The sequence below is a fragment of the Eleutherodactylus coqui genome, chromosome 2, assembly GCF_035609145.1.
Source record: "Eleutherodactylus coqui strain aEleCoq1 chromosome 2, aEleCoq1.hap1, whole genome shotgun sequence".
NCBI lineage: Eukaryota > Metazoa > Chordata > Amphibia > Anura > Eleutherodactylidae > Eleutherodactylus > Eleutherodactylus coqui.
The window spans coordinates 318,566,734-318,592,173 of record NC_089838.1 but is presented as its reverse complement, the minus strand read 5'-3'; the positions used below and the strand labels follow the sequence as shown (position 1 = coordinate 318,592,173).

The 25,440-nt window shown below is 43.0% G+C and overlaps 1 protein-coding gene across 1 annotated transcript in view; it reads right to left on the bottom strand.

Annotated features, from left to right (window-relative positions):
- Positions 1-498: 498 nt before the first annotated feature.
- Positions 499-25,440, bottom strand: part of LOC136612968 (venom factor-like) — an 86,025-nt gene continuing 61,083 nt past the window's right edge. The window contains exons 33-41 of the mRNA XM_066593742.1: positions 24,350-24,401; positions 21,638-21,725; positions 11,808-11,897; positions 11,393-11,498; positions 6,380-6,469; positions 5,694-5,777; positions 4,214-4,297; positions 1,155-1,290; positions 499-724 (exon numbers count right to left, since the gene is read on the bottom strand). Of these exons, the coding sequence (XP_066449839.1) occupies positions 583-724; positions 1,155-1,290; positions 4,214-4,297; positions 5,694-5,777; positions 6,380-6,469; positions 11,393-11,498; positions 11,808-11,897; positions 21,638-21,725; positions 24,350-24,401 (872 nt within the window). The 3' untranslated portion in view covers positions 499-582. The remainder of the gene's footprint in view (positions 725-1,154; positions 1,291-4,213; positions 4,298-5,693; positions 5,778-6,379; positions 6,470-11,392; positions 11,499-11,807; positions 11,898-21,637; positions 21,726-24,349; positions 24,402-25,440) is intronic.

The following is a 25,440-nucleotide window of genomic DNA, read 5'->3' as shown; positions in this document are numbered from 1 at the left end:
CGAAAATCGCGGTGCTCGATCGAGTAATTACTTGAAACGAGTACGTTCGCTCATCTATAATAATTATCAAAAATATATTTCAAAAACATTTCATAAATAAATCATTTTCATTGTGAGCTCTGACATTGTATGGCCCCATTTAGTGGGGTAAGTGAGTTCAGCATCATTTGTGCTCAAGCAGCAGGGCTGCACTGTAGTGTACTTGAACAGTTCAGGATATATAATCTAAGTTTTGGAATAGGCCGAGGTGCAGTAACTTAAGTGCATGTAAAACAAGTTGGTTTTAGTTGTTATTAATAAAATAAATTTTTTGTTGGAATTCCCAGAATGTAACAACTTAAGAGGAAGAACTTCTTGAACAAATACGATCACTTATGGCTCATTATGGATCTGAGCTCACTATTGCAATGGGATTATGAAGCATCTTTCACTTTTTATACAAAAAGCTTTTCCATTGTCTAAAAGGTGAATTGCAATGATATAATATGTAACATGAAATCATTGGACACAAAGAACCTTTATTGATGTACTAATTCTAAGCATATACATAGAGAATGTGAAAATAGATGGAAGGGTCTGAAATCAAGTTGCACAGCCACGGAGCGACAAATCCTCTGAAAAGATGGATAAATCATCACAGAGTGGACGGTACTCCGCTTTCTGACATTCCCGGTCTTTTGGCCACATCTCAATCCAAGTGTCCTTAGTTATCATGTAGGAAAATCTGTAGCGGAACCAAATGGGTAAAATTATCATAATATCTGGGTGAAGACATTAATGGGGTTTTACCACCAAATACATTTATCCTCTAACCACAGTATAGGGACTAAATGTCTGATCGTTGGGAGGTCCAACAGCCCCCGAATACCCCATGTGCACATGCCCACTGCTCCAGCAGACATTTATCCCCTATCCTATAACATGATGTTTCTTTAAACCACTTCTAGTGTTTTTTAATTCCATAGTAAATTTTTAATTAAGATTTTCTTAATGTTTTTCTAGAATGAGGTTGTGTATGTGGTACAGGCATATTTGATATGGTACACAAGCAGATGTTAGGCTATTAGGCAAGTCCTATGTCTGGACAGGATTACTGCTCTTATGTTCCCCAATTTTCATATTTTTAATTCACACTTTTTTTTACTGCCACTTACCCAGAACCAATGTTCCACAGATCTTTGTACACTCCCCAGGTCAGGTAGTCTCGGCCAATCTCCAATTTTAAAGCTTTGTTACACTTGGCATGACTGATAAAATTGCGCTTCTGATTAACAACACCCACATCCGTACCTGGAAATGGAGGATTGGAATATAAAAGCTGTATATTTAAGCAGGATGGCCTAAAAGGCACGGCACAGGGATATAATCCTTATATATATAAGTTACAAGACGTATTGATGAAGACCTACTACTTTTGTGTACAATTCTGTGGGAAAGAACACATCTGGAACTTCTGAGGCTAAATATCCACTTAGAGCGGGGCATGGTTCCATGCCTTGAGCACGGAAAAATTACAGTAAAATACGCTGATCATGCGCAAAAAAGACTCATTCATGGCCCAAATACGTTGATGAGATTTCAATAATTCTCATCTATATGGTGCGAGAAAAGTCAGCAGACCTAATAAAAACTGTGAGTTTTAAAGGAAACCTGTCATGAGATTTCAACCCCATTAACTAAATTAAGGGTCTCACAGGTCAGGGAGCGGGGAGTATGGGGGGGGCGCTGTTTATGGGAGAGCGCGCACACAGAGCAGACTGAAGAGTCATGCTGCTGGCCAATGCGGACATCAAGTGGAAACATCACAGTAATGGGGCGCCCCGTGAGTATAGAACAGCTCTCCACGGACTCCCCATTCCATGACCTTCGTTTATGGGGCTTAAAGCTCATAACAGGTTCCCTTTAAGTGTGCTTTCACACGGGATGAAGTTAGTCCGCGCGAACATTACTGCCTCCCAATGTTATCCCTCTGAGGCTTGAATTCTCCACCTGTTAACATCTGTGCATCTTCAATTCAAAACTGCAAGATAGGTTCCATTCCGAAGTGGAAAAGCTTTGTGCTTCGGGATTAGGGACTTCTTGTGGAATTGTTCTTGCAGATTTCTAATATACAGGAGATATAATTCCGCACCTAAATTGTACGGCAAACAACTCAAGAAATTCCGCAGAACGCATTTTGCAGTTATAAATGCAACAACATCTGCTTCTGCGCTGCGTGCCGCGGCCTATTCCGGCCCGTTTGAAAGCACCATGTCAATTGTTAGCTGAAGATCCCACTACGGATTTGACCCTCTGCAATGCAAGGAGTGAAATCTGCTGCAAATTCACACCAAAAATCCACACAAACAATTGTACCATTTGGTGTGATTTTGCCACCGTGGTTCCTTGCTGTCTGCACATACCCTTAAAAACCCCAAAAAATATTCATAAAAAAAAGTAAAAACCACGAGGCAACATCTGGACGAGGGTCCAAGTCTCATGCCCTGGGAGGATTACTTTCCGAGACTGCATGTCAACTGGACAAGCGACCATAACCTACAGCCATAACTCTACAGCAATCTGCCTGGCCATGCACTGTAAATCAACTTGTCCTTCACTGGACAAGAGGAGAGAGGGGAAGGGAGGATACCTATTGATCCCGCCTCTGTCCTCAAACACCCTGCAGTATTGCAAGATGGCAGGCGTTAGAATACAGGCTGATTTGTACCCAGCTTCCGCAGGCTTGTGCATCCATGCAAAGCGAAAGCTCAAATCACCCACTTGATCCGTTCTAACGCACTCCAGAGCTCTACAATATGCATACAAAACGCTGCCACCACCAATTTCATAACGGTAAATTGGAACCCGATTTATGAATACAATATGATCTTCGGAGAATATAGCTTTGTGTTAACACGGGCGAGGCTCACTAATCAATTTAAAGTTTAATTCTCAAAGAAAAGAGCAGTGCTTATTTACAGAAAAATACAAAAATGATGTTACCAGATAATCGGCCAGAGACTTACATGTGATATCACAGACAGTAAAATAACAGGGATTAAAGAAAGAGAGTTACTATTCTTATGTGTGGAGGCTCTCGGGTCACTATGGGGCAGTCATCACGATATAGTGACCTCCAAGGGGCCGACGCCAAGCACATGTCCGTGTGCGATTTTTAAACTCTCACTAGGGTAACTCCCATTTAGTTCCTTCCAGCCCCCGTGGGGACTGGCTTACCTTGGAACACATAATCCCTGAAATACATATTTTCTTCATAACTCCACGTGGGTGTGACCCACCATGAAAATATTACAACGATGTTTCCTCTCATGATTTTACATGTGTTTTGAGCCACACATGAGTAGTTTTGGACATATCTGGTCCAAGATACGCAATTCTCGGTTCCTGAGCATCATGCAAATATTGGAGTCCCTGCATCTTATTCGCAGTGATGCAACATTTCACAAAATATTCTTGTCAGCGGGCTGCAACGTACAGATCTTTCATAATTTCTAAATTACTTCCTTTTGTTAACTTTGCCTCCAAAAGTTATCAGGTCAGTTGGTTATGGTCTTCAGAAAATGGGCGGAGAACTATTGGCTCGGGAAGGGCCAATTCCTGTCCTTATCTACTAATATAAACATTTGCTGGATCTGGCTTTAGAGGGGCTGTAGGACATCAAAAAACCCCTGGGGGGAGTGCAACAGCCTTTGCTGAAGTCTACTTCCCTACTCAGCTTTCCTAGATTGTGAAAAGTATTTAACTCCTTTATTGATTGATATCCATTGGTATATATCTACCTGTCTAATATCTACCTAGTAAGGGCAAATTTAAAGAAGAAGGATGTCAACTTAGCTTTCCTAGTGTCCTGAACGTCAGCTGATTGATACTGGACAGCTGGGGGGACACTTTATTCATCTCTTTATATTACAGTTATGTATAAGTATTGTCATATCCTTATGCATTTCTAAGTTCTACATGTACAGAAAACTCCTGAACAGAACGACCCGCGGATCTATAATTGCGCAGTCTCCTTCGCAGCCAAAACAAGAGGCCACTAACTTTTATTAAAGTCATTTTTTACAGCACTGTAGGGATAGAAGAAAGGGGCAAAATGTAGGCCTCCACTTCTAAGATGAGGGATTTGGGTGTCATGGTCAAGTTTATGTAACTCATGGTATATACAAAAACAGATCTACCAATAGATGAATTAAATGCACAATGTGGAACTTACCTTCCTTAATGACTTCTGTAATTGTCATGACATAGCTGTCAAAGTTATCACCCTTCTCGATGGCGTTCAGTGTCATCTTATAGACTGTAAATCACATACATTTAATGAATTCATAACATTTTGTGAATTTTGTATCATATATTTGTGCCACATGAGGTATGTCTAACGGTCAACATTTACGATCAATTTGTAGATTGCATCTAAAACAAACCATTAGGGTTGTGCCATAATGGCATCTCCTCTTCTTTCCCCTGCAGTGCATGCTGCAACACAAATGTAGCTTTCCCCGGTAAAATCGTCTGGGAGCACTGAGAGTAGGGCTTATGGCGTTCTGGATTCTTAAGGTTTTGAATAATGCCTGTTTTGTGCATACAGCTCCTCCCTCAAACAGGCATTTTTGAGCGGTGCTTAGCGCTGCCTTTTCAGCGCTGCGCTAAACGCTATACAGCGCTCCCATTCATTTCAATGGGGCTGTTCACACAAGCGTCAAATCCCTAGGCTTCCCTGCACTTGTCATCACCGAAGGAGAATCTTTTGCTGGTAATGGGGTTTGAAGACCCTGCCTCCAGCAAGAGATTGATCTGATTGGTTCCTTGAGCACTGGCTCAGCCAATGAATGGCTAAAATTGGTGCATGTTGCGCTGGCTCTGATTGGCTGAGCCCGCCGCTGAGCCAATCAGAGCCATCTTTTGCTGTAGGCATGGTCTTCAAACCCTGTTACTAGCAAAAGATGACCTGTCGGTGCTGACAAGCCGTAAGCCTGCCTGGAGCTCCAGACAACAGTGTCAGGGACCCGGACAGCGCCAGCTAGGTGAGTATTGATTTTTCTTTTTCTTTAGCTTTCTTGGCTGCGTTTTCAGCTGTGCTGAAAACACAGCCAAAACGCTGGCAAAACACATGCCAGCGCTGCTATTACAAGCTGCATACCCCCTGTGTATCTCATCATGCAGTCTTACTACCTTTCAGCTGTGCCCTACTCTTAAATGTATGCTAGCAAAAAGTAGGGGATAAGTAAAAATGTGTGTAGCCATAGGGCAAGCACAGACAGCAGTCGAATCTGGGTCTTAGTGAGGGGGCATAAATACAACCTACCACCAGATGAAATAGAATGTGACTACAAGATCACACTAGACCGGGATCAGCTTTCAAGAGGTGCACAATATGGAACTGCATGACAGTCAGTACTTTTTTGTATAAAATACCCATAACGGACCATATTCCTATAAACAATGACATTCTGCAGGTGTTCCCTACAGTACCTCTTCTGGGACAAGAAAACATGAGCGGAAAACCCCTTCAATCTTTGAAACTTGTAGAGAAGATGGTGTTTAAAGATTTCAAAAAACTTCATGAAAAGTTACATTTTTCAATTATTAACTAAAATTCCTAAAAAATAACAATATATTCATAAATCTGCAATGAAGTTTTAATGTCACAATAAATATGAAAGCATATGAAAATAACATCATAGTGATCTCACCGTAATCCACTCCAGGTTCACAAGCCTTATTTAATCGGACCTCAGCATCCACTTCTTCCAACTGTTGCTGCATAAAGCAATTCGCTGCAAAATTAAAAGAAACCTCAATAGACTCTTTGCCATTTAGTAAGAAAATCAATGTAAAAATTCAAATTTAAGTAATTCGATTCTGAAAATTTATATATTAAATTGTAAACAAAATCCCCCATATAGAAAGGAATGAATAAGGAAAAAAGTTAGGATGTCTACACTGCATCAACTAGTTAGGGTCCTTTTAGATGGGACGATTGTTGTGTGCTGAAGCGCCTGACACTTGTCCCAGCGATTACCGCTAATGTGCTTCCACACAGGAGTGATAATTGCTCAGTGAATGGAGGCGGAGCGAAGCAAAGATCGCTTCCAGTGATAAACAACTGCCCGCTTACACCGGCCAATCATCATTTGATTTTTCTGCCATGACAAACGATAAGTGAACGATAAGCATTCGGCGTTCAGTCACTGGCAGCGTTTACACTGAACGATTAGCATTCAGATTCACACGATCTAGTGAAAATCTGAAGACAATATTTCCCTGTTAAAGGGCCCTTTACTCTTTTAACAAAATATGCATGTTAGAGAGTCCCACCATTTGGTAAAACCGTTGATCCCATAAAATGAGTCTACATTATTATTAAATGCTCTTTTACCTTCTGCACAGCGACACACATCTCCTTGGCAGATCTTGCCCAGAAGTTTGCTGCCTTCTTCCACATGGTAGAATTTAGTGCAACGGTTTTCTGTTGGGTAGAAAAAAAGTGATAAACATAAAAGCACTACTTCCAGTGCCTGAAGATTACTTCTTGTAGAGTTGATTGGTGACTGAGATTAAACAAAATAAGACCATGTTAATGGGCTTTTATCACTATGAGGCTGCATTCACATAGGTGAGTGCGATGTTTCGTATTTCAGTGAAAATTGACTATTTTACCTGATTTCTTGTCAATTTTCAAGCATATAGAGCACATTTTTCTGAATACAATCCACTTTTTTAACGCTCCCATAGACAATAATGGGTGATTCTTGAAAAGGTGTCACATAAAAATAGGACATTCAACAATTTTTCTAACTAGGTCTATGTGGATTTTGGTGCTTAATTTTCTGTATCTTTAGATGCAGAAATATTCCTCACATGATTACTCAATATTCCTCTATATAGGTGAGTTTTACGGCAGGCTGGATGCTGGAGCCATTCATGGTGAAGGTGGCTACACTTCCTGCCCACCCCTATGAGTAGACAAAACAGGAGATCCCTCTTCCCCACCACTGTGGCTCTCCAGTTTCAGGGCTCTAGGGGTGCAAACTTTGTATATACAATGTAAGAAATGAACTGATGCAAAGGGCACTCTATATATTTACCCAGCCCTAGTTGAATCTTTCCCATCTTTACCACTCCCTCCAGGGAAGTCTGCTCAGGAGGCCCAGCTGATGGCATTCGCTGAAGCGTGTAAACTGGCTAACTCTTTTTGTCATCCAATTTACAGGAAGGGTGAATAGGAGGAGTGTCCCCAGGAGGGTACAAAAGCGGATGAGAAGGGAGTCTGGAGAAAATATAAACACCTGTGACTCCCCTGAATGCTCTATTGAGCCATGGACAAACGCATTAGTAAAGGCAGGTAATGTGTGGTGCAGCGTCTTCTGCTTGGATTGCCACAGGAATCAACAATGCTGCAACCATGTTTGTATATTGATACATAGCTATTGCCCGACAAACCCAAAGTTTCCAAAGTACCTTCTCACTGTTAATCCAAGGCCAGACTACCCATTTGAGTGACTGCAGATTGACTACATACAGTTACCTAAGGTAGGTGTTTGGGAGTTTGTATTGGTTTGCATAGACCTCTTCTCAGGTTAGCTGGAGGCTTGTAAAAAAAAATGCGAAAACTAAGGCTAAAAAATTGTTGGACAAAATTATTTGTACATATTGCGTACCAGAAGTCATAGAAAGTAATAGAGGTACACATTTAATTAGGCCTATACTCAGTAAGAACCATACCTAATAGAAACCCCAAGCTGTCCCCTTATAAGGTCCTGTTTGGTAAAGCCTCTGTAACAGGCCTATATTTTTCTTAGCAGTTGCAGGCATGGCATGGAGACCTCACATCCTATGCAAAGGAGCTACACAAGAAATTGGCAGCCACTCAGATATGTGTTCTCTTTAGTTACAGAGCCAGACTCTGCATCTGACTTCACTGAAGTTAATGGTAGGAACCAAGATTTTACTAATTGTAACGTTTTATATATAACCTATAAGATGTTACAATTAGTAATATATTGTAGGTTATGTATCCTCACAAGAATTCTTGACTTTTAGAAGTACGGAAGTGGACATCAACATGGAAGGGAAGATGAGCTATATGGTGAGCTGCAGTGTATGCTGCATGTTTACAGACCTACCAGAGGAAAAGTCAAACCTCACCTGACAGAAATGCAAGATTGTGGCTCTATTGGTGGAAAGGTGCAAAGTCCTCAGGAGAGAATAGCTACATTGTAACTCATTAAGGAAGGTGAGGATTTCCTTGAGCAGAAATGACTCTTTAGAAAACTCAAGGAAAATAAATTTTTAGTGTACCTGCAGAAGCTGAGGAATGGATGCATGTGACCCAAAGAGGCAGAAGGATCAGGAGTCAGACCGCATCCATACTGCTCAGGGACCAATACCAGGCTCTCACGCAGGAGAACAATGAAGAGATACAACATGAAATTATTTTTCCACAAAAAACAGTGTAGTAAGCACTTAGAATCCTCTTGGATGGAGAAAAAGAAGTGCTGTGAAGAAGAAGAGCAGAGTGCTGGTTGTGGGAGATTCCCTATTGAGAGGAACAGAGGCCGCTGTCTGCAGACCTGATATAACCTCACGAGAGGTGTGCTGTTTTCCAGGTGCACAAATCACAGATGTGTCTGATAGACTATCAAGACTCTTCAGTCCTACAGACAACTACCTATTCCTACTAATACATGTAGGGACTAATGACACTGCAAATAAAGACCTTATAATTATCTGCAGAGACTTTGAAAGAACTAGGAGCACAGGTGGTCTTCTCATCCATCATCCCAGTGGATGGCCATGAAATAAGGAGATGGAATAGGATTCTAGAGGTAAACAACTGGCTACGTCGATGGTGCTGTCAGCAAAGATTTGGATTTCTAGACCATGGAGTGAATTACTTATATGATGGAATCTTTGCTAGAGACGGGTTGCATCTTACAAAGACAGAAAAGCATATATTTGGTAGGCGCCTTTCTTCACTCATCAGAAGAGCTTTATACTAAAACAATATGGGAAGGGAAGTAAAACGCCAGAAAAAATATACAGCTAATGAATAAATTTGAGAACCTCGCTATTAGAAGTGGAAAGAAAGAACAAAACCAAAACATTCTGAAGGAAAGTAGAGGAGCAAGAGACACCGATCACAAACTAAGATGTGTCTACACAAATGCACAGAGCATGGGAAACAAACAAGGAGAATTGGAGCTCCTAACACAGGAAGAGAAATATGATGTCATGGACATCACGGAAACATGGTGGAATGATACACATGATTGGAATACAAGGTTTGAAGGATACAACTTACTTATAAGAAACATACCTAATAGAAGAGGAGGAAGTGTTGCGTTGTATGTTAGTAAAGCAGGGTCATAACTAAAGGATTAGGGGCCCCAGTGCAAAGGTTCACCACCTCCCTCCCACCCCAGACACATACCTAAATCGTGCTGCATACAGCTGCAAAATGAATTTCCATACATGATCTGGCCCCTTGGTGTAATCTTTCCAAACATGACGCATTTCCTGCACTACATGAAAAATTAGTTTTGTAGCCTCTCACACACACCGCTTTTTACCACTATTAGCGCAGTGCCGTGGGCGCCGTGGTACCACAGTACAACGCTCCCATTAATTTTAATGGGGTTACTCAGACCTGAGCTTGAACGTGATGTTTCTAACGTCATGATTTTCGAGAGCTGTCTGTTGTATTTTTGCGTTTTTTCATGCACCTTCTCACCCATCACAATGATGGGGTGCATTAAAAAGTGCTGTCAAACGCTGTACCATGCGTTCAAAAATGCTACTTGAAATTGTGGTAAAAATGCAAAGATTTCGAGCTGTTTTTTCTGAACGCATGAATGAGAGCAGCCTTAGGGTCTGTTCATGTTTTTTGTTGTTCTTTTGAACCACAAATAAGAAAAGCACATTAAAAAACCGACATGCGTTATTTAAAGACTACATACATTTTTCAGAAATTGCTTACTTTACTAAAAATGCATGTGTTTTTGATGCATTTTTAATTGTGTGTAAAGTGTCCAATTATATACAGTATATACAGGGAGATGTATAACTTATACCAGAGATAGATAGATAGATAGATAGATAGATACTCTCCCCAACACTGTTGGCTGTGTGATTGGTCAGTGCATCGCTAGCCAGACTAATCACGCAGCTGACAGTGCACTGATAGACTGCAGTTGTGACCAATTATGACTGAAGTTTCTCAGTGGGAGGAGAGTATGTAGCCTGTAACTGGCTGGTGGCTCCCCTGGCAATTGCCCTCCCCTTCCTGAGTGCCAGGCTATGGCGGTCAAACTGTTTCTGACAGGCAGCCCGTGGGCCACAGCAATAATACAACATTTTGCAGGGGGCTAATGGCCCCCCGGTTTGCTGGGTTTGGCCGCCACTGCAACCCCTAGCGGAACGCCAGTATAGGAAAGAATCTACAGAGATTCAAGCTTCAGAGAATGAAAAGATCAGTACTGGGAAAGATCAGTAGAAACTGTTTGGGTAAGAAAACAAGGAGAAAAAAACAGAAAGGACAGTATTGTAGGTATTTATTATAAGCCGCCAGGACAAGCAGAAGATATGGATGAACTCTTTCTACATCAGATTGCCAAGTTCTCAAAAAAGTTCCACATAGTGATTATGGGAAATTTTAACTTTCCAGATATTTATTGGGAATCTCTCCCAGGCAAAAGTAATGTGTCCAACAAAATCTTATCCGCTCTTGCTGACAAAGTTTTCTCCCAAATGGCTGAAGAGAAAACAAGGGGATCTGCTATCACCAACAGGGAGGAGATGGTTGAGGAAGTACGAGTGGCTGGGACCTTAGGAGGCAGTGATCTTGCTATTCTTGAATTTTAAATATCAAGGGGCAGAAGGCATGAGAAGGCTCAGCCCTTGAGGTTGGATTTTAGAAAGACAGATTTAAATTAACTCAGAAAGAGGGTAGGAAGAATCCAATAGTTGGATGTTCTTAAAGACAGAAATGTCCAAGAAGGTTGGGAAATATTGTGAAATGAGATTCTCAAAGCATAATTGTTAACAATCCCTAAAAGAAGGAAGAATGGGAAGCATTTAAAGAGACCAGGATGGATGAACACAGAACTTCTGCGTCCTTTCCTCCCCTCCAAAAACAAAGCTAATAAAAGTTAGTACATTGTATGTATCGAAAAGTGCTGCCAATAAAAAGTACAGCTCATCCTGTAAAAAGCAAGGCTTCATATGGTTATTTTTTCACTTCATGTAGTAAAAAAAAAGAAAATCAAGATTAAATCGAGAATCATCCATAAATTTTTTTTAAAAATGAGATTTTCATTTTTGGCAAAACTGCCCAGCCCTATGGTTTAGGTATAAGTAGTAGTTAAAGAGAGTATTGTAAGTATGATCCTACCTGGTGAGTAATAGTCATACACTGTGACTGATCCAGGCTGTATAAGACCTGCTTCAAATTGCTGATGAAGGTTGAATTTCAGACATTCTTCTTCCTTGTGTGAAATCTACGGTGTGATGAAGTAATAATGACTAAAACACACAACTCAAAAAAAACAACACCTTCATGAACTGGTTGATGAGGGCGGACTTCTAAATGACATTATGGCTGGTGGGACAGCACTCTTTCAAAAATATTTTCTCTACCCGCTTGAACTGCTGCTTACTTCATGCGATTTTCAGTTTTCACACAGGATGAATACCAATAAATAAAAAATGCTTTAGATTATAATAGACAGAATATCAAGTGGTGTCAAGACTAAGGTTCATTCTTACACATAGGTTCCCATTCTTGTCTGCAAAAAAATACAACTTACCCGGTCGATGTAAAGGATCAGTGTACCCTTATCAACTGCGCCTTTGTTGATCTCAAAGCTGGAGATGTATCTGTCCACTCCTCTCTTAAGCTGTAAATAGAGGAAACATTCACTTTTCACAGCTTTTGAGAACATTAAATGTCCAGGACATATAGAAGCACCAACACATATTTCCATGTCAAGAATTTGTATCAATTATTTTTCTCTGTGTGAATTTGAAAAGCGGCGCTGTGTGAACTACAACTCAGATTTCCATAGCATTCAGATGAATGCTGAAATAGCAGGAATACCGGCGCAAAATCGGAGTTGAAAATATGCAGTATGTACTATATATGTACTATATATGTATGCTATATCTGTGTAAAGTGTATTGCTGTATGTGAAGTGTACTGCTGTCTGTGCGCATTTAAGAAGGAAGCCCAGGTTCGAATTTGTGTTGTAATGAGCTTTGTTGTGTTTTCTATAGTTGTGTAATCTGGATGGTATAAGCGCGACATCTACTGGTCATCATACATTAGTGCAGTTTGTGTATTTCTCTATAGAGTGTTGTATGTGACTTCCCATTGGCTACAGAGGTCAGGTGGGAGATCTGGAGTGCTTGAGATCTTAGGGAGCTGTAAACTGGAGAGCAATTCCAGTAGTACTGAGCCTTATGAGAGACTGCATTGCCGGGAGAGAGAGCTGCCAAAGCAGTGAGGAGTCAGCTGAGGGAGCCATGAAGGACGTGTCCTGGGGAATCTGTGCCTGGTAAAGAGGGACAGTGGCATGAGAAAGGAGGCAACTGGTGTTTGAAAAGTGCAGCTCCACAGCAGGACAGAACCAACGTCAGAACAAAGACTGCTACTAAGGACTTACATTGTCCTGCAGCTCTGTGAATCATTGACTCAAACATGCTAGAGATATGTAAGTGAGGTAGGTCCTCAGGAAATGGCCCAATGTGAAAACACAGGTAGGTATTCAAAAACAGGCCTGCCTATTAAAATACACGAGCTCCAGACAACACCGGAAGAGCACATATTCTTCCACCAGTTGTGGACAAGTTATTGGACATGCCTTAGGGCTCAGTCACACGGGTGTTTTAACGCACAACATTTTGTGCGCAAAACACTTGCGTTCAAAAATTTGTGTGACCGAAGCAGGCAGCATGCAGAAAAAACGCACTTTACCGCATTTTTCCTCACAAAAAGTGTGCTGCCTGCTTCCCCATTGACCCAGTGACAATGGGACTCCCCGCAGAGATCAAGAAATCCTCTGCCACAGCTGAAGCAGAGGATTGCGATGCTCTCCCATTGAATTCAATGGAGCCGGCGCTGCAGCTGGCTCCATTGAAAACAATGGGCTGCCGGCAAGCCCTGCAGTGATTTTCGGGGAAGGGCTTTAAGTATAAGCCCTTCTCTGAAAATCATCCCTAAAATGTGTGAAAAATAAATGTGAATTCATGAGTGGGTGAGTGCTGCCTCTGATTGGCTGAACGCAGGGACCAATCATAGGCAGCTATCAGCTGTCATTCAATAGCTAAGAGCTGCCTCTGACTGTCACAGCTGTGGTAGAGGATCGCGATCTTCACTATATATTCTCAATGGGGTCGGCGCTGTTGCTGCTGGCTCCATTGAGCGCAAGGTGAAACACCTGGATGCGACAGCATCCTGGGGTTTCACATTCAAAAAACACTGATGCCGCAGTTACCTGCGTGTTAACAAACGGTGCTCTATAACTTTTGCTGCAGGTGTTTTTGCACATGTAAAATTCGCACATGTGACCGCTGACAATGGAAAGCATAGGTTCCTTACAGTGCGATCTTTTCTAACGAGCGTATGATCGGACGTTAAAGCGCCCGTGTGGCTGAGCCCTTATACAGCTTCTCCAAGATTATTTGGTAAAATACAAATATAGATTTTTGTAAGCCTCTGGTCCGCATCGTACCCAGACTCCTGTGTCACCTGCCCCTACTGCAAGATGCATAAGTAAGTGTAAGTGTGTGTTACAGCATCTTCAGATGTTTAAAGCATATGTACCACATTTGTGACTAAGGCCGCATTCACACGAACGTATGCATTTTTGCACGCTCTTTTGCAGGGTGGGCGTTGCTTTTTTTATGTGCACTTTGGCTTGTTTTACTGTAATTTTTGTATGTACACATCATGCACAATTGAGCACGCAAAAAACAGGGGCTGATGCTGCCAACCATTGAAATGGATAATTTCTTTAATGATTTCAAAATGTGTTCTTTTCCTGCGTATTTGCGCAGAAATATAGAGCATGCTGCGTATTTTTCTGCAAGACCGAAATGTACAGGCAAAATACTTGCTTCTGCAGGAACCCACTGAAATCAATGGGCTCTATTTTCTGCGCATTGCGCCCGTAAAATTTTCATATGTAAATGCACACGCAAATACGGTCATGTGAATCCTTCCTTAACCCATTTAGGACCAGCCACGGTAAATTCACGGTGGCTGGTCCTGGGCTTAGAGCACCGCCGATAGTAAAATTACGGCGGTGCTCTAAGTCTCCTGGCTCTACAATCAGTCAGAGGCAGGAACGGGTTATCAGCTGTTAGTGACAGCTGATAACCCGGAGCAGAAGGCAGGAGGGGTTTTTAACCCTTCCTGCCTTCTGCTTCCCTAATATACAGTGCTCAATGAGCACTGTATGGGGAAACTGAAAGTAACATTTACTTTCACTACGGGAGCCTCGGGGGTCATGTGACCTCCTGGGATTCCCTGCTACTGCAGAGCTGGAGGGTCAGACTAGACCCTGGCAGCTCTGCAGGTGACTAATGTCACCACAGGGGTTGCTTTTCCCTGTAGCTAGGGCTCCTATGGACGCCCCAGCTACAGTGGGAAAGTGTCAAATAAAGAAAAAAAAAGGTGAATGACCCCCAGAGGTCTTATATGACATCATGGGGGACACAGATAGTAAAAAACACAATTACATAAGTAAGTAAAACAGAATAAAATAACAGAATAAAACAACAATACATACATAAGAAAGAGAATAACACAAAGCAGACGCCAACAAAAACCGTCGCAGTATGCGCCCTGTAAACCAAAACCATGCATACTATATATCAAAATGTCTGAAATAAATAGAGGAACCCATTTCCATCCTTTATTTTGGTGTAAATTTAAAAATAATTTTAAAAAAAACTATAAATTTTAAAAAAAAATCATTTTTTTAGCATTTTACCCCCAATAAAACTAAAAAACAGGAAAAAAAAGTCAGTGAAAAAGATATTAAAAAATAGTCCTATATGTCACGGGGAAAAAAACGCAGCAAAAATAATTTTGGTAGCTAAAGGAAAAAAAATGGAGCAGTAAAACCGCCACATGGGTAAAATCCCTAAGAAGTGTCTGGTCCTTAAAGGGGTTGTCCCGCGCCGAAACGGTTTTTGTTTTTTTTCACCCCCCCCCCCCCCCCGTTCGGCGCGAGACAACCCCGATGCAGGGACTTAAAAAAAAACCACACAGCGCTTACCTGAATCCCCGCGCTCCGGTGACTTCTATACTTACCTGCTGAAGATGGCCGCCGGGATCTTCTCTCTCGGTGGACCGCAGGGCTTCTGTGCGGTCCATTGCCGATTCCAGCCTCCTGATTGGCTGGAATCGGCACGTGACGGGGCGGAGCTACACGGAGTCGGCATCCTGCACGAGCGGCCCCATTGAAGAAAGAAGAAGACCCGGACTGCGCAAGCGCGGCTAATTTGGCCATTAGATGGCGAAAATTAGTCGGCTCCATGGGAACGAGGACGCTAGCAACGGAACAGGTAAGTGAATAACTTCTTATAACTTCTGTATGGCTCATAATTAATGCACAATGTACATTACAAAGTGCATTAATATGGCCATACAGAAGTGTATAGACCCACTTGCTGCCGCAGGACAACCCCTTTAAGGTACAAAACAACCTGGTCCTTAAGGGGTTAAAGTACTTTTACACGGGCAGATTTTATGCCATAAATGGGCACTGATCGATCTTTTTGCAAATCAATCAGAGCTGAATCAGATCCATTCACGTGGAGCAATCTACTTTAGTGTCCTGGCACATACATGTTGTATCCAGTTTACAGTTGTATCCAGGTATGTTACTATCAATCATGAAACAAATTGTCAGGTGGCTCAACCATCAAATCAAAACTATGTATACCGTAGTACTTCCAATAAATATAAGAAATGAACAGAAGACACCTAGATCACCTAGCTGAATGTTTTCCCCAAGGACTGAGCTACTGGTAGCAAGCTGAAAACCTGGCAGTATTATTTGAACAATGTATATCAGTTTTGTTTGAGCACTGAATGGTGGTATTGTGTGGGAAATACAGTATATGGGAGGGTTATGTGACTACTGTGTGCAGTAATATCTGCATATAGAATTGAGGGAACTAGTTAGCCATTGTATAGCAGTATTGTTTTACATTGAATGGCAATACTATATGGTCATCGTAAGGAGGTATTAATTAGGCACTGTATAGGGGTATTATTTAGATTGAATTGCACTATTGTGTGGGCATTTTATGAAAAGATAATTTAGCATTGTGTGTCACTATTTGGGTATAAGTAAAAAATGAATATTAAACTGTGAAATTTGGAGAACTACTATAAAAAATGGGAAGTGGGGTCCTTTTTACTTGCTACCTAGGACCCCATTTTCCATAAAATCATCATAAAATTGAAGGTTAAAGGGGTTGTCTCGCAGCAGCAAGTGGGGGTATACACTTCTGTATGGCCATATTAATGCACTTTGCAATATACATCGTGCATTAAATATGAGCCATACAGAAGTTATTCACTTACCTTCCCTGCGCTGGCGTCCCCGTCTCCATGGCTCCGTCTAACTTCAGCGTCTAATCGCCCGATTAGACGCACTTGTGCAGAAGGGTCTTCTGCCTTCGGGTCTGTCCGGCAGCAGCGGCGTTCTGGCTCCGCCCCCTTGTACGCATCATCGCGTAGCTCCGCCCCGTCACGTGTACCGATTCCAGCCTCCTGATTAGCTGGAATCGGCACATGTGACAGGGGCGGAGCTACACGATGACGCGTTGAAGGGGGTGGAGCCAGAACGCCGCTGCTGCTGGACAGACCCGAAGGCAGAAGACCCTTCTGCACAAGCGCGTCTAATCGGGCGATTAGACGCTGAAGTTAGACGGAGCCATGGAGACGGGGACGCCAGCGCAGGGAAGGTAAGTGAATAACTTCTGTATGGCTCATATTTAACCCCTTAGTGATGAAGCCTGTTTGCGCCTTAGTGACGGAGCCAAATTTTGGAAATCTGACATGCGTCGTTCAACGTAGCATAACTCCATAAAGGCTTTACATATCCAAGTGATTCTGACATTGTTTTTTCGCCACATGTTGTACTTCATTTAGGTTGTAAAAAGAGACCGATATAATTTGTGTATATTTATTAAAAGTACCAATATTGGAAAAATTTTGAAAAAATTGTCATTTTTTCACATTTTCAACCGTAATAGCTCAAATATGTCCAAACATACTGTACAAATTTTTGATAAGATATATATTTCCATCTGTTTACTTTATTCTGAATGCACACTTGAAAAACTTTTGTGTTTTTTTTTAACCATTTAGAGGACATACAAATTAAACATTACTTTTCAGCATTTTGAGGAACACTTTGCTTTCCTGCACCAAACCAAGTTTGCAAAGGCTCATAAGTGTCAGAATAATAGATACCCCCTCAAATGACCCCATTTTAAAAACTACACCCCTTAATGTATTCACTGAGGGGTGTCATGAGTATTTTGACCCCACCAGTTTTTTTCAGGAATTAATTCAATTTAGAGGAGAAAAAATAAAATTTCATATTTTTGCAAATATGTCATTTTAAAGACATATTTTTTTCCTATAGAGCCCATGAAAATGAGGATTAACACACCAAAATGGATACCCCCGTTTCTCCCGTGTTCAGAAACATACCCATTGTGGCCCTAATCTTATGTCTGGATGCACAACGGGACCCAAAATGAAAGGAGTAGTCGGTGTCTTTCAGAACATAAATTTTGCTTGAAGGCGTTTTAGGCCCCATAGCACTTTTGTAGAGCTCTTGAGCGGCCAAAACCAAAGAGAGCCCCCACCAGTGACCCCATTTTGAAAACTAGACCCCTTAACGAATTTATCTAGGGGTGTACTGCCCATTTTGACCCCACAGTTTTTTAAAGAATTGAAGCAAAGCAAAAGGAAAAAATTGTGATTTTCGTTTTTTTGTCAATTCTGTCATTTTAAAAACAGCTTTTTTTGTATAGCACACACATAAATGAAGACTTGCACCCCAAAATAGATACCCCAGTTTGTCCCGTGTTCAGAAACATACCTATTGTGGCCCTAATCTTTTGTCTGGATGCACAACGGGGCCCAAAATGAAAGGAGTAATCGGTGGCTTTCAGAACAGAAATTTAGCATGAAGGTGATTTAGGCCCCATTGCCTACTTGTAGAGCCCTTGAGCGGCCAAAACGACAGAGAGCCCCCACAAATGACCCCATTTTGAAAACTAGACCCCCTAACGAATTTATCTAGGGGTGTACTGTGTATTTTTACACTACAATTTTTGAATAAATCTAAGCAAAGCAGTAGGAGAAAAATTACAATTTTCATTATTTCGGCAGTTGTATCAATTTAAAAACAGTTTTTTTTGTACAGCACACATAGGAATGAAGACTTTCCCCTACAAATGGATACCCCCGTTTGTCCCGTGTTCAGAACCATAACCCTTGTAACCCTAACCTACTTAAAGGACACATGGCTAGGCCTATAATGGATGGAGCACCCGTTGGATTTCAGGGTACAATGGTATAAATTCCAGGCCCCATTGCCCACTTATAGAGCCATTGAGCGTCCAAAACGATAAAACCTCCCCACAAATGACCCCATTTTAAAAACTAGACCCCTTAATGAATTCATCTAGGGGTGTATTACGTATTATGACCCCACAGTATTTGAATAAATCTAAGCAAAGCAGAAGGAAAAAATTACGATTTTCATTTTTTTGGCAATTTTGTCAATTTAAAAACAGGTTTTTTTGTACAGTGTACATAGGAATGAAGACGTTCACCCCAAAATGGATCCCCCCATTTATCTCGTGTTCAGAAACATACCCATTGTGGCCCTAATCTACTTACAGGAAACATGGCAAGGCCTATAATGGAGGGAACACCCGTTGGATTTCAGGGCACAACTGAATACATTCCAGGCCCTATTGCCCACTTGTACGGAATAAAAATTGACACCTTAAAAAAATTTCCCCCCCACGCCCCACACACACTCCGCACCCTTTTCGGCGTTCCCCAAATCTTAGATAAAAGTAATAATGTGAACTGTGTAATATTTCCAAAGACAAGGGTAATTACGGAGGCTGGTTGGGATGGGTACATGGGGCTATAAAACCGTGTATCCTCCCTCCTCTCATGCTTTTTGGGGGTATTTCTTGCCCTCAGTAGCAGGTATGGGGTGTAAAAAGTGGCGTTCCGTGAGTCTCCGTAAGCTTAATGAGATGCGGCGGTCTCACACAGAAGACGCTAAACAAGCTGCTCCTGGAACTGCAGGAAGGCGAACGTTCCCGGGGCTTCTTGTAAAATACGTATCACAGGTAGCGGTCTGAATAACACCGGGGTCACGCAGCCATAGGTGGAATCTGCTTGCGGAGGTCCACAGCGGATCCCATCTGTGAGCCCGGCTGTGACTCTGCGTACGGCCGCGTAATGTACTGCGCATAACTGCGTACTTACACGGGCGGTCATACGCAGTATATATATTTTTTTTTGTTTGTATTTTCCGCACCGTCGCTTAGCGATGACGCGGGTAGCCGCAGCCCGTATACAAGGGAGTTGCGTATGGGCTGCGGGTATATCCGCGACCATGGAGCACAATGGGCTCTATGTTGTGGATATCCAGAGTAAAATAGAACCTGCTGCGTTCTCTTTTCTGCGAGTGGATTATACAATTCCAACCCACTAATGTGAGCGGAATTGGGTAATCCAATGCGATTGATCTGCGCATTAGCGCGGATCAGACTCATGCGGAATCCGTAATTCCTATCCGGTCATGTGAGACCAGGCTAAGGTAGATCGCTACCTTTTTAACACGTGACCGGGGACCGCTCAACGAGGCCACCCGTCACTGCTCCAGGCTCTCGGCGACCGTTGGTCGCTGGGAGCAAGGAGATTTTAAATTTCCTGGGCTCCCCGACTCCTGCGCATGTGTCCGATGTTTTGCAGGCGGTCGCATGCGCAGAATCCGGGAACGTTCACGGAAGAAGATTGTGTCGGGGCGCAAATACGGAGGCCTCCGGCAAAAAGTTTCATCTCCTCTCACCGATCGCATCAGTGAGGGGAGATGAACCTTCACCTTTTTTTTACTTTTACGTGACCGCCATTATCCATTGGATAACGGAGAACACGTGATCAGGAACCGCTCACCGCGGCCCCCCGTAAAATCTCCAGGCTCTCGGCTAAGTTTTGTAGCCAGGAGCAGGGAGATTTTAAATTACCACGGCTTTTGCGCATGCGTCTGCCATATTGGCGACGGGCGCGTGCGCAGAAGCTGGGGTAAGGTCCGCGGATAAATCCGCGGGCCTTAGGTACGTCATTTCATCCTCCCTCACGGATAAGATCCGTGGGGGGAGATGAAACGCAAGTTTTTTAAACTTTTTTAATTTAACTTTTTGCACTTTTTTTTTTTACTTTTTACCCCTTTTTTATTTTTATTTTTTAACTTTTTGCACTTTTTTTTTTACTTTACATGATCACTGTCATCCATTGGATGACAGTGATCATGTCCCCAGTGACATCCCTCTGCTCTTGGCTACACATGGCAGCCAAGAGCAGAGGGATTTTGAATTTCCCGGGGCTCGAGCCCCTCTGTGCACGCGCCCGATGTCAATCATCGGGCGCGCATGCGCAGACCGGGATTTCGGGTCCCGGGACATCGGGACATCGCAGAGGACCGGGGGTGAGTATTTTCACCTCCCCTCATGGATCCGATCCATGAGGGGAGGTGAAACCTTACTTTTTTTTTACTTTTTCAACTTTTTCGCGATCGCCGCTATCTAATCGATAGCGGCGATCGCGGGCCCGGGGACCGCTCACAGCAGTCCCCGGTAACACCTCCTGGCTCCCGGCTACCTTCAGGAGCCGGGAGCCAGGAGATTTTAAATTTGCTGGGGGCTCCTGGGCTTCTGCGCATGCGCGTGACGTCATCGCCTGGCGCGCATGCGCAGAAGGCCGCCGGCGGGTCCGGGAGGACGAGATCTCCGTGGGACACCGCCGACAAGCCGGGTAAGTAATTTCAGCTGCCCTGGTGGAGCCGATCCAGCAGGGCAGCTGAAGAACTAACTTTTTTGACAGTTTTCTTTACTTTTTTGCGATCGGCGCTAGCCACTGGGGGGGACTTCCTGGGATGACAGCTCCATGCTGTCGGCTACCTGCGGGCACCGACAGCATGGAGCTGTCACGTCCTCAGGCAAGTGGGCATCAATCCAAAGAGGATGCATAAAACTACGTCCTCTAGGATTAAGGCCCACTTTCTGAGGACGTAGTTTCCCGATGGGGCAGTCGTTAAGGGGTTAATGCACGATGTATATTACAAAGTGCATTAATATGGCCATACAGAAGTGCTTAACCCCACTTGCTGCCGCGAGACAACCCCTTTAAGCATCTTTAGTCTATGTATCAGTAATTTCACACAGCTGGGATTTCTATACAGCATCTGGTAAATGGGCTGTGACTAGATTGTGATGAACATAGAGGGGCGCTCCTCTCAAACAATTTTTATGTGAAAGTTAATTTTCATGTGCGGTTGAATTGCTTCCAAACAACAATACTAACCCTATTTAGGTCATTTATATCGGGTGTAAAACCAGTCATCATAGAAATTTCAAGGATGGACATGGTGGCATCTTGGTTCTTGAGGAATCTGCAAAAAGATTCGATGTTTAGCCCATTGATGCTAGAAGAAATCTGTTAGCTGGCTGTAGTGTCCAAGAGGACCTGTTATGTCCTCATGTCAGCAGGGCCGGCTGCATAGCTTTGCAAACATGGCCCCACCGAATCCAACAATGTATTTCTTTTGTTTATTTTCACCTCTGTTCTCCTCTAAGGGTTCTCCTCAGATTCAGCTCCCGCCTCTAAATGTATCAAGCGGGCTGTCCCCACCACTCAGTGTCAATCAAGTCTGATGTCACACTTTGAAAGTGCTGGGCACCACCCACTTGACACATTCACAGAATCGGGAGTCAAATATAAGAAGAACCTATACGAAGAAATGGTGGTGAGTACATACAAAAGAAATGCATTATTGCAGTCAGAGAGGCTGCCGCTGCAGAACTAACCAGCCAGCCCTGCTGATATGAGGTCATCAGGAAGTCCTCTTCAAAGAAATAACCCCAAACCTCCAATCTAACAAGCATATAAACAATATACTTCAAAACATATTTTCTATTATGCAAATGATTTTCTCCATGGAACATCACTCATCATTGGAAAAACTGTACATTTGTGTTGACCAAAATATATTCTGATTGGGCAACATCAAAATTAACAGATTTATGTACCGTATATACTGGCGTATAAGGCGACGGGGCGTATAAGACGACCCCCCAACTGTCACCTTATACGCCGGTATACAGTGGAGAAAAAAAAATAAATTCATTACTCACCTCCCACTCGCTCCGGCAGGATGTCGCTCGCTCCAGCAGGATGTCGCTCGCTCCTCGTCCGCGGCGCAGCATAGCTTTCTGAATGCGGGGCTTGAAATCCCCGCTTCCAGAAAGCTAATACACACGCCGGCAGCCATGACATCATTGAATGGCTGTGATTGGCTAAAGCACACGTGGCTTCAGCCAATCACACTATTCAATGACATCATTGAATGGGTGTGATTGCTAACACGTGCGCCTTCAGCCAATCACAGCCATGCAATGATGTCATTGAATAGTGTGATTGGCTGAAGCCACGTGTGCTTTAGCCAATCACAGCCATTCAATGCTGTCATGGCTGACGGCGTGTGTATTAGCTTTCTGGAAGCGGGGATTTCAAGCCCCGCATTCAGAAAGCTATGCTGCGCCGGGGACGAGGAGCGAGCGACAGCCTGCCGGAGCGAGCGGCATCCTGCCGGAGCGCGACAGAACGCCGGGGGAGGTGAGTAATAAATTTTTTTTTTTTACACTTTTTTTTTTTTGTATTACCGGCGCATAAGACGACCCCCGACTGCAGAGCAGATTTTTTGGGGTTCAAAAGTCGTCTTATACGCCGGTATATACGGTACCTTGCAAATCCCTTTTTGTTAGAAGGGGTCAGTAACAATATGTTGATCACAGGATATCCCTCTATATGAACTAAGCTGAAATATGTGAGGGGGCCTAGTACCAAGTGCTTTATTTCCCCACATTGCCTCCAAAGGTGAAATGAAGTATTGCATTGTTCTTATTGAAATTAGTGGGCTGTCCATGTAATGCATACACAAGTCCTCAAGAGGGAGACACTCTTTGCTTTGGCTAGTAGATACGGGGTCATAAATGTGGACTGCAATGTGTGGTTTATAAGTGTCAGTCTACAGTTTGTCAATGGGCTTCAGGTACAATTCAAGTACTGGTTCATTATATCCTTGCCCTGAGGACTCAACTGATGAAAATATCTTAGGGAATTACATATAATACAACTCTGCATTTTCAATTGTACTTATTCATTATGGGTCTTTCAGAACATGAAACTGCTTAGCAACGACAGATGTTGGCCACTGATATCACCGAGTTTGCACATTCTTGAAGAGATCTGAAGCAACGTCCTGGCTCCACATATTCATATCTGCCACCATCTCTGAGCCATCTGCCAAATATCCCTGCTAGGCTGGATCCTTGGTGATTGGAGAGGGACGAGTGTGGATTTTGGTCTCCCTTACAATGTTATTTTTAAAGTATCACTTTTAAAGGGGTTGTCCCGCGCCGAAACGGGTTTTTTTTTAATTCAATAGGCCCCCCGTTCGGCGCAAGACAAACCCGATGCATGTGTTAAAAAAAAAAACGGATAGTACTTACCCGAATCCCGGCGCTGCGGCGACTTCTTCCTTACCTTGCTAAGATGGCCGCCGGGATCTTCACCCACGGTGGACCGCAGGTCTTCTCCCATGGTGCACCGTGGGCTCTGTGCGTTCCATTGCCGATTCCAGCCTCCTGATTGGCTGGAATCGGCACACGTGACGAGGCGGAGCTACGAGGAGCAGCTCTCCGGCACAAGCGGCCCCATTCACCAGGGAGAAGACCGGACTGCGCAAGCGCGTCTAATCGGGCGATTAGACACTGAAATTAGACGGCTCCATGGCGACGGGGATGCCAGCAACGGAACAGGTAAGTGAATAACTTCTGTATGGCTCATAATTAATGCACAATGTACATTACAAAGTGCATTAATATGGCCATACAGAAGTGTATACCCCCACTTGCTTTCGCGGGACAACCCCTTTAACTTTCTATATACTACATATAGTGTAGCATACTAATATTACAGCTCACATTAAGAATATCAGTAAATTATGAAACTTACCTGGTACATATCAGCATAGAAACAGTGGACTTAGCCCCTTCAGGCCTCTTAGCTGTGGAAAATTATAAGGATACATTAAATTTATAGGATTTCTTTTAAGGGCTTGTTCAGGAAATCAACAAAATGGCAGTTGTTTGTGTAGCCTGTGAAAGCCATTTTAGTAAAATGCAGCTGCCTTAAGGAGCAGAAAGATGGTGGCCCTGCCCATATCCCCCCCCCCCCCCCAACCTCCCATTCACTTCAGAGATCCATTCTCCTGTCTTTGGATGATTTTCCACAGGCTGCATGGATGGCAGCCACTTTGTTAAATTCCTGGACAATCCCTTTAATACGGATTTAACTTATGAGTGTCAATCAGACGGTCTGGTTGCTAGGCATACATTGACCTCACAACTACAGATTGTTTTCTATGAAATGTCAGGCAGCATGTCCATAGCAGTCAGTCTGTCCCAGATAACTTAATAGGAGTATTCCAGGCATTCAGGATAGGTCATCCGTAGTTCATTAATGGAGGTCCACCGCTCAGGATTTTTATTCATGTCTATGAGAATTACAGAAACAGCCCAACCAAGCTAGGCTCAGCTTATTCCATAATCTTGACCACCCAACATGTTCCCAACATGACCATGTTTGTTCAAAATGGGAACACCCCTTCATGGAAAATTGTCACGGCTTATAGATCCAAATGCCAATTTCTCCTCCCACTGTCAGTATTCTGTTCATCTTTTAGAAACTCTGAATATCCAAAAATGGAAATAAAACGGATAAGATCAAATTCTTCTCAACATCACTAGCAGCAAAGTCCCAAAGTCCACAGATTTGACTGCTGTAGAACCTACAAGTGCACACAGTAGCTTTGGATTTTCTGTCTTTATATTTATTTGGGGTGCGAGATATCTTGTATCTCTTCTTACACGGGTGCTTACTGCAGACTCTAGTGCTGGAATTGGAATTTGACGCTAGTGAAGCAGAGAGGAATTCTTTCTTACCTGTCTGGACCTTTAGAGGTATCTATGCTGAACCTTCTACAAGAAAATAGAATATTGGCAACATTTATCCCTTCAAATCAGCAATCCCTGGAAGTCCCAGTG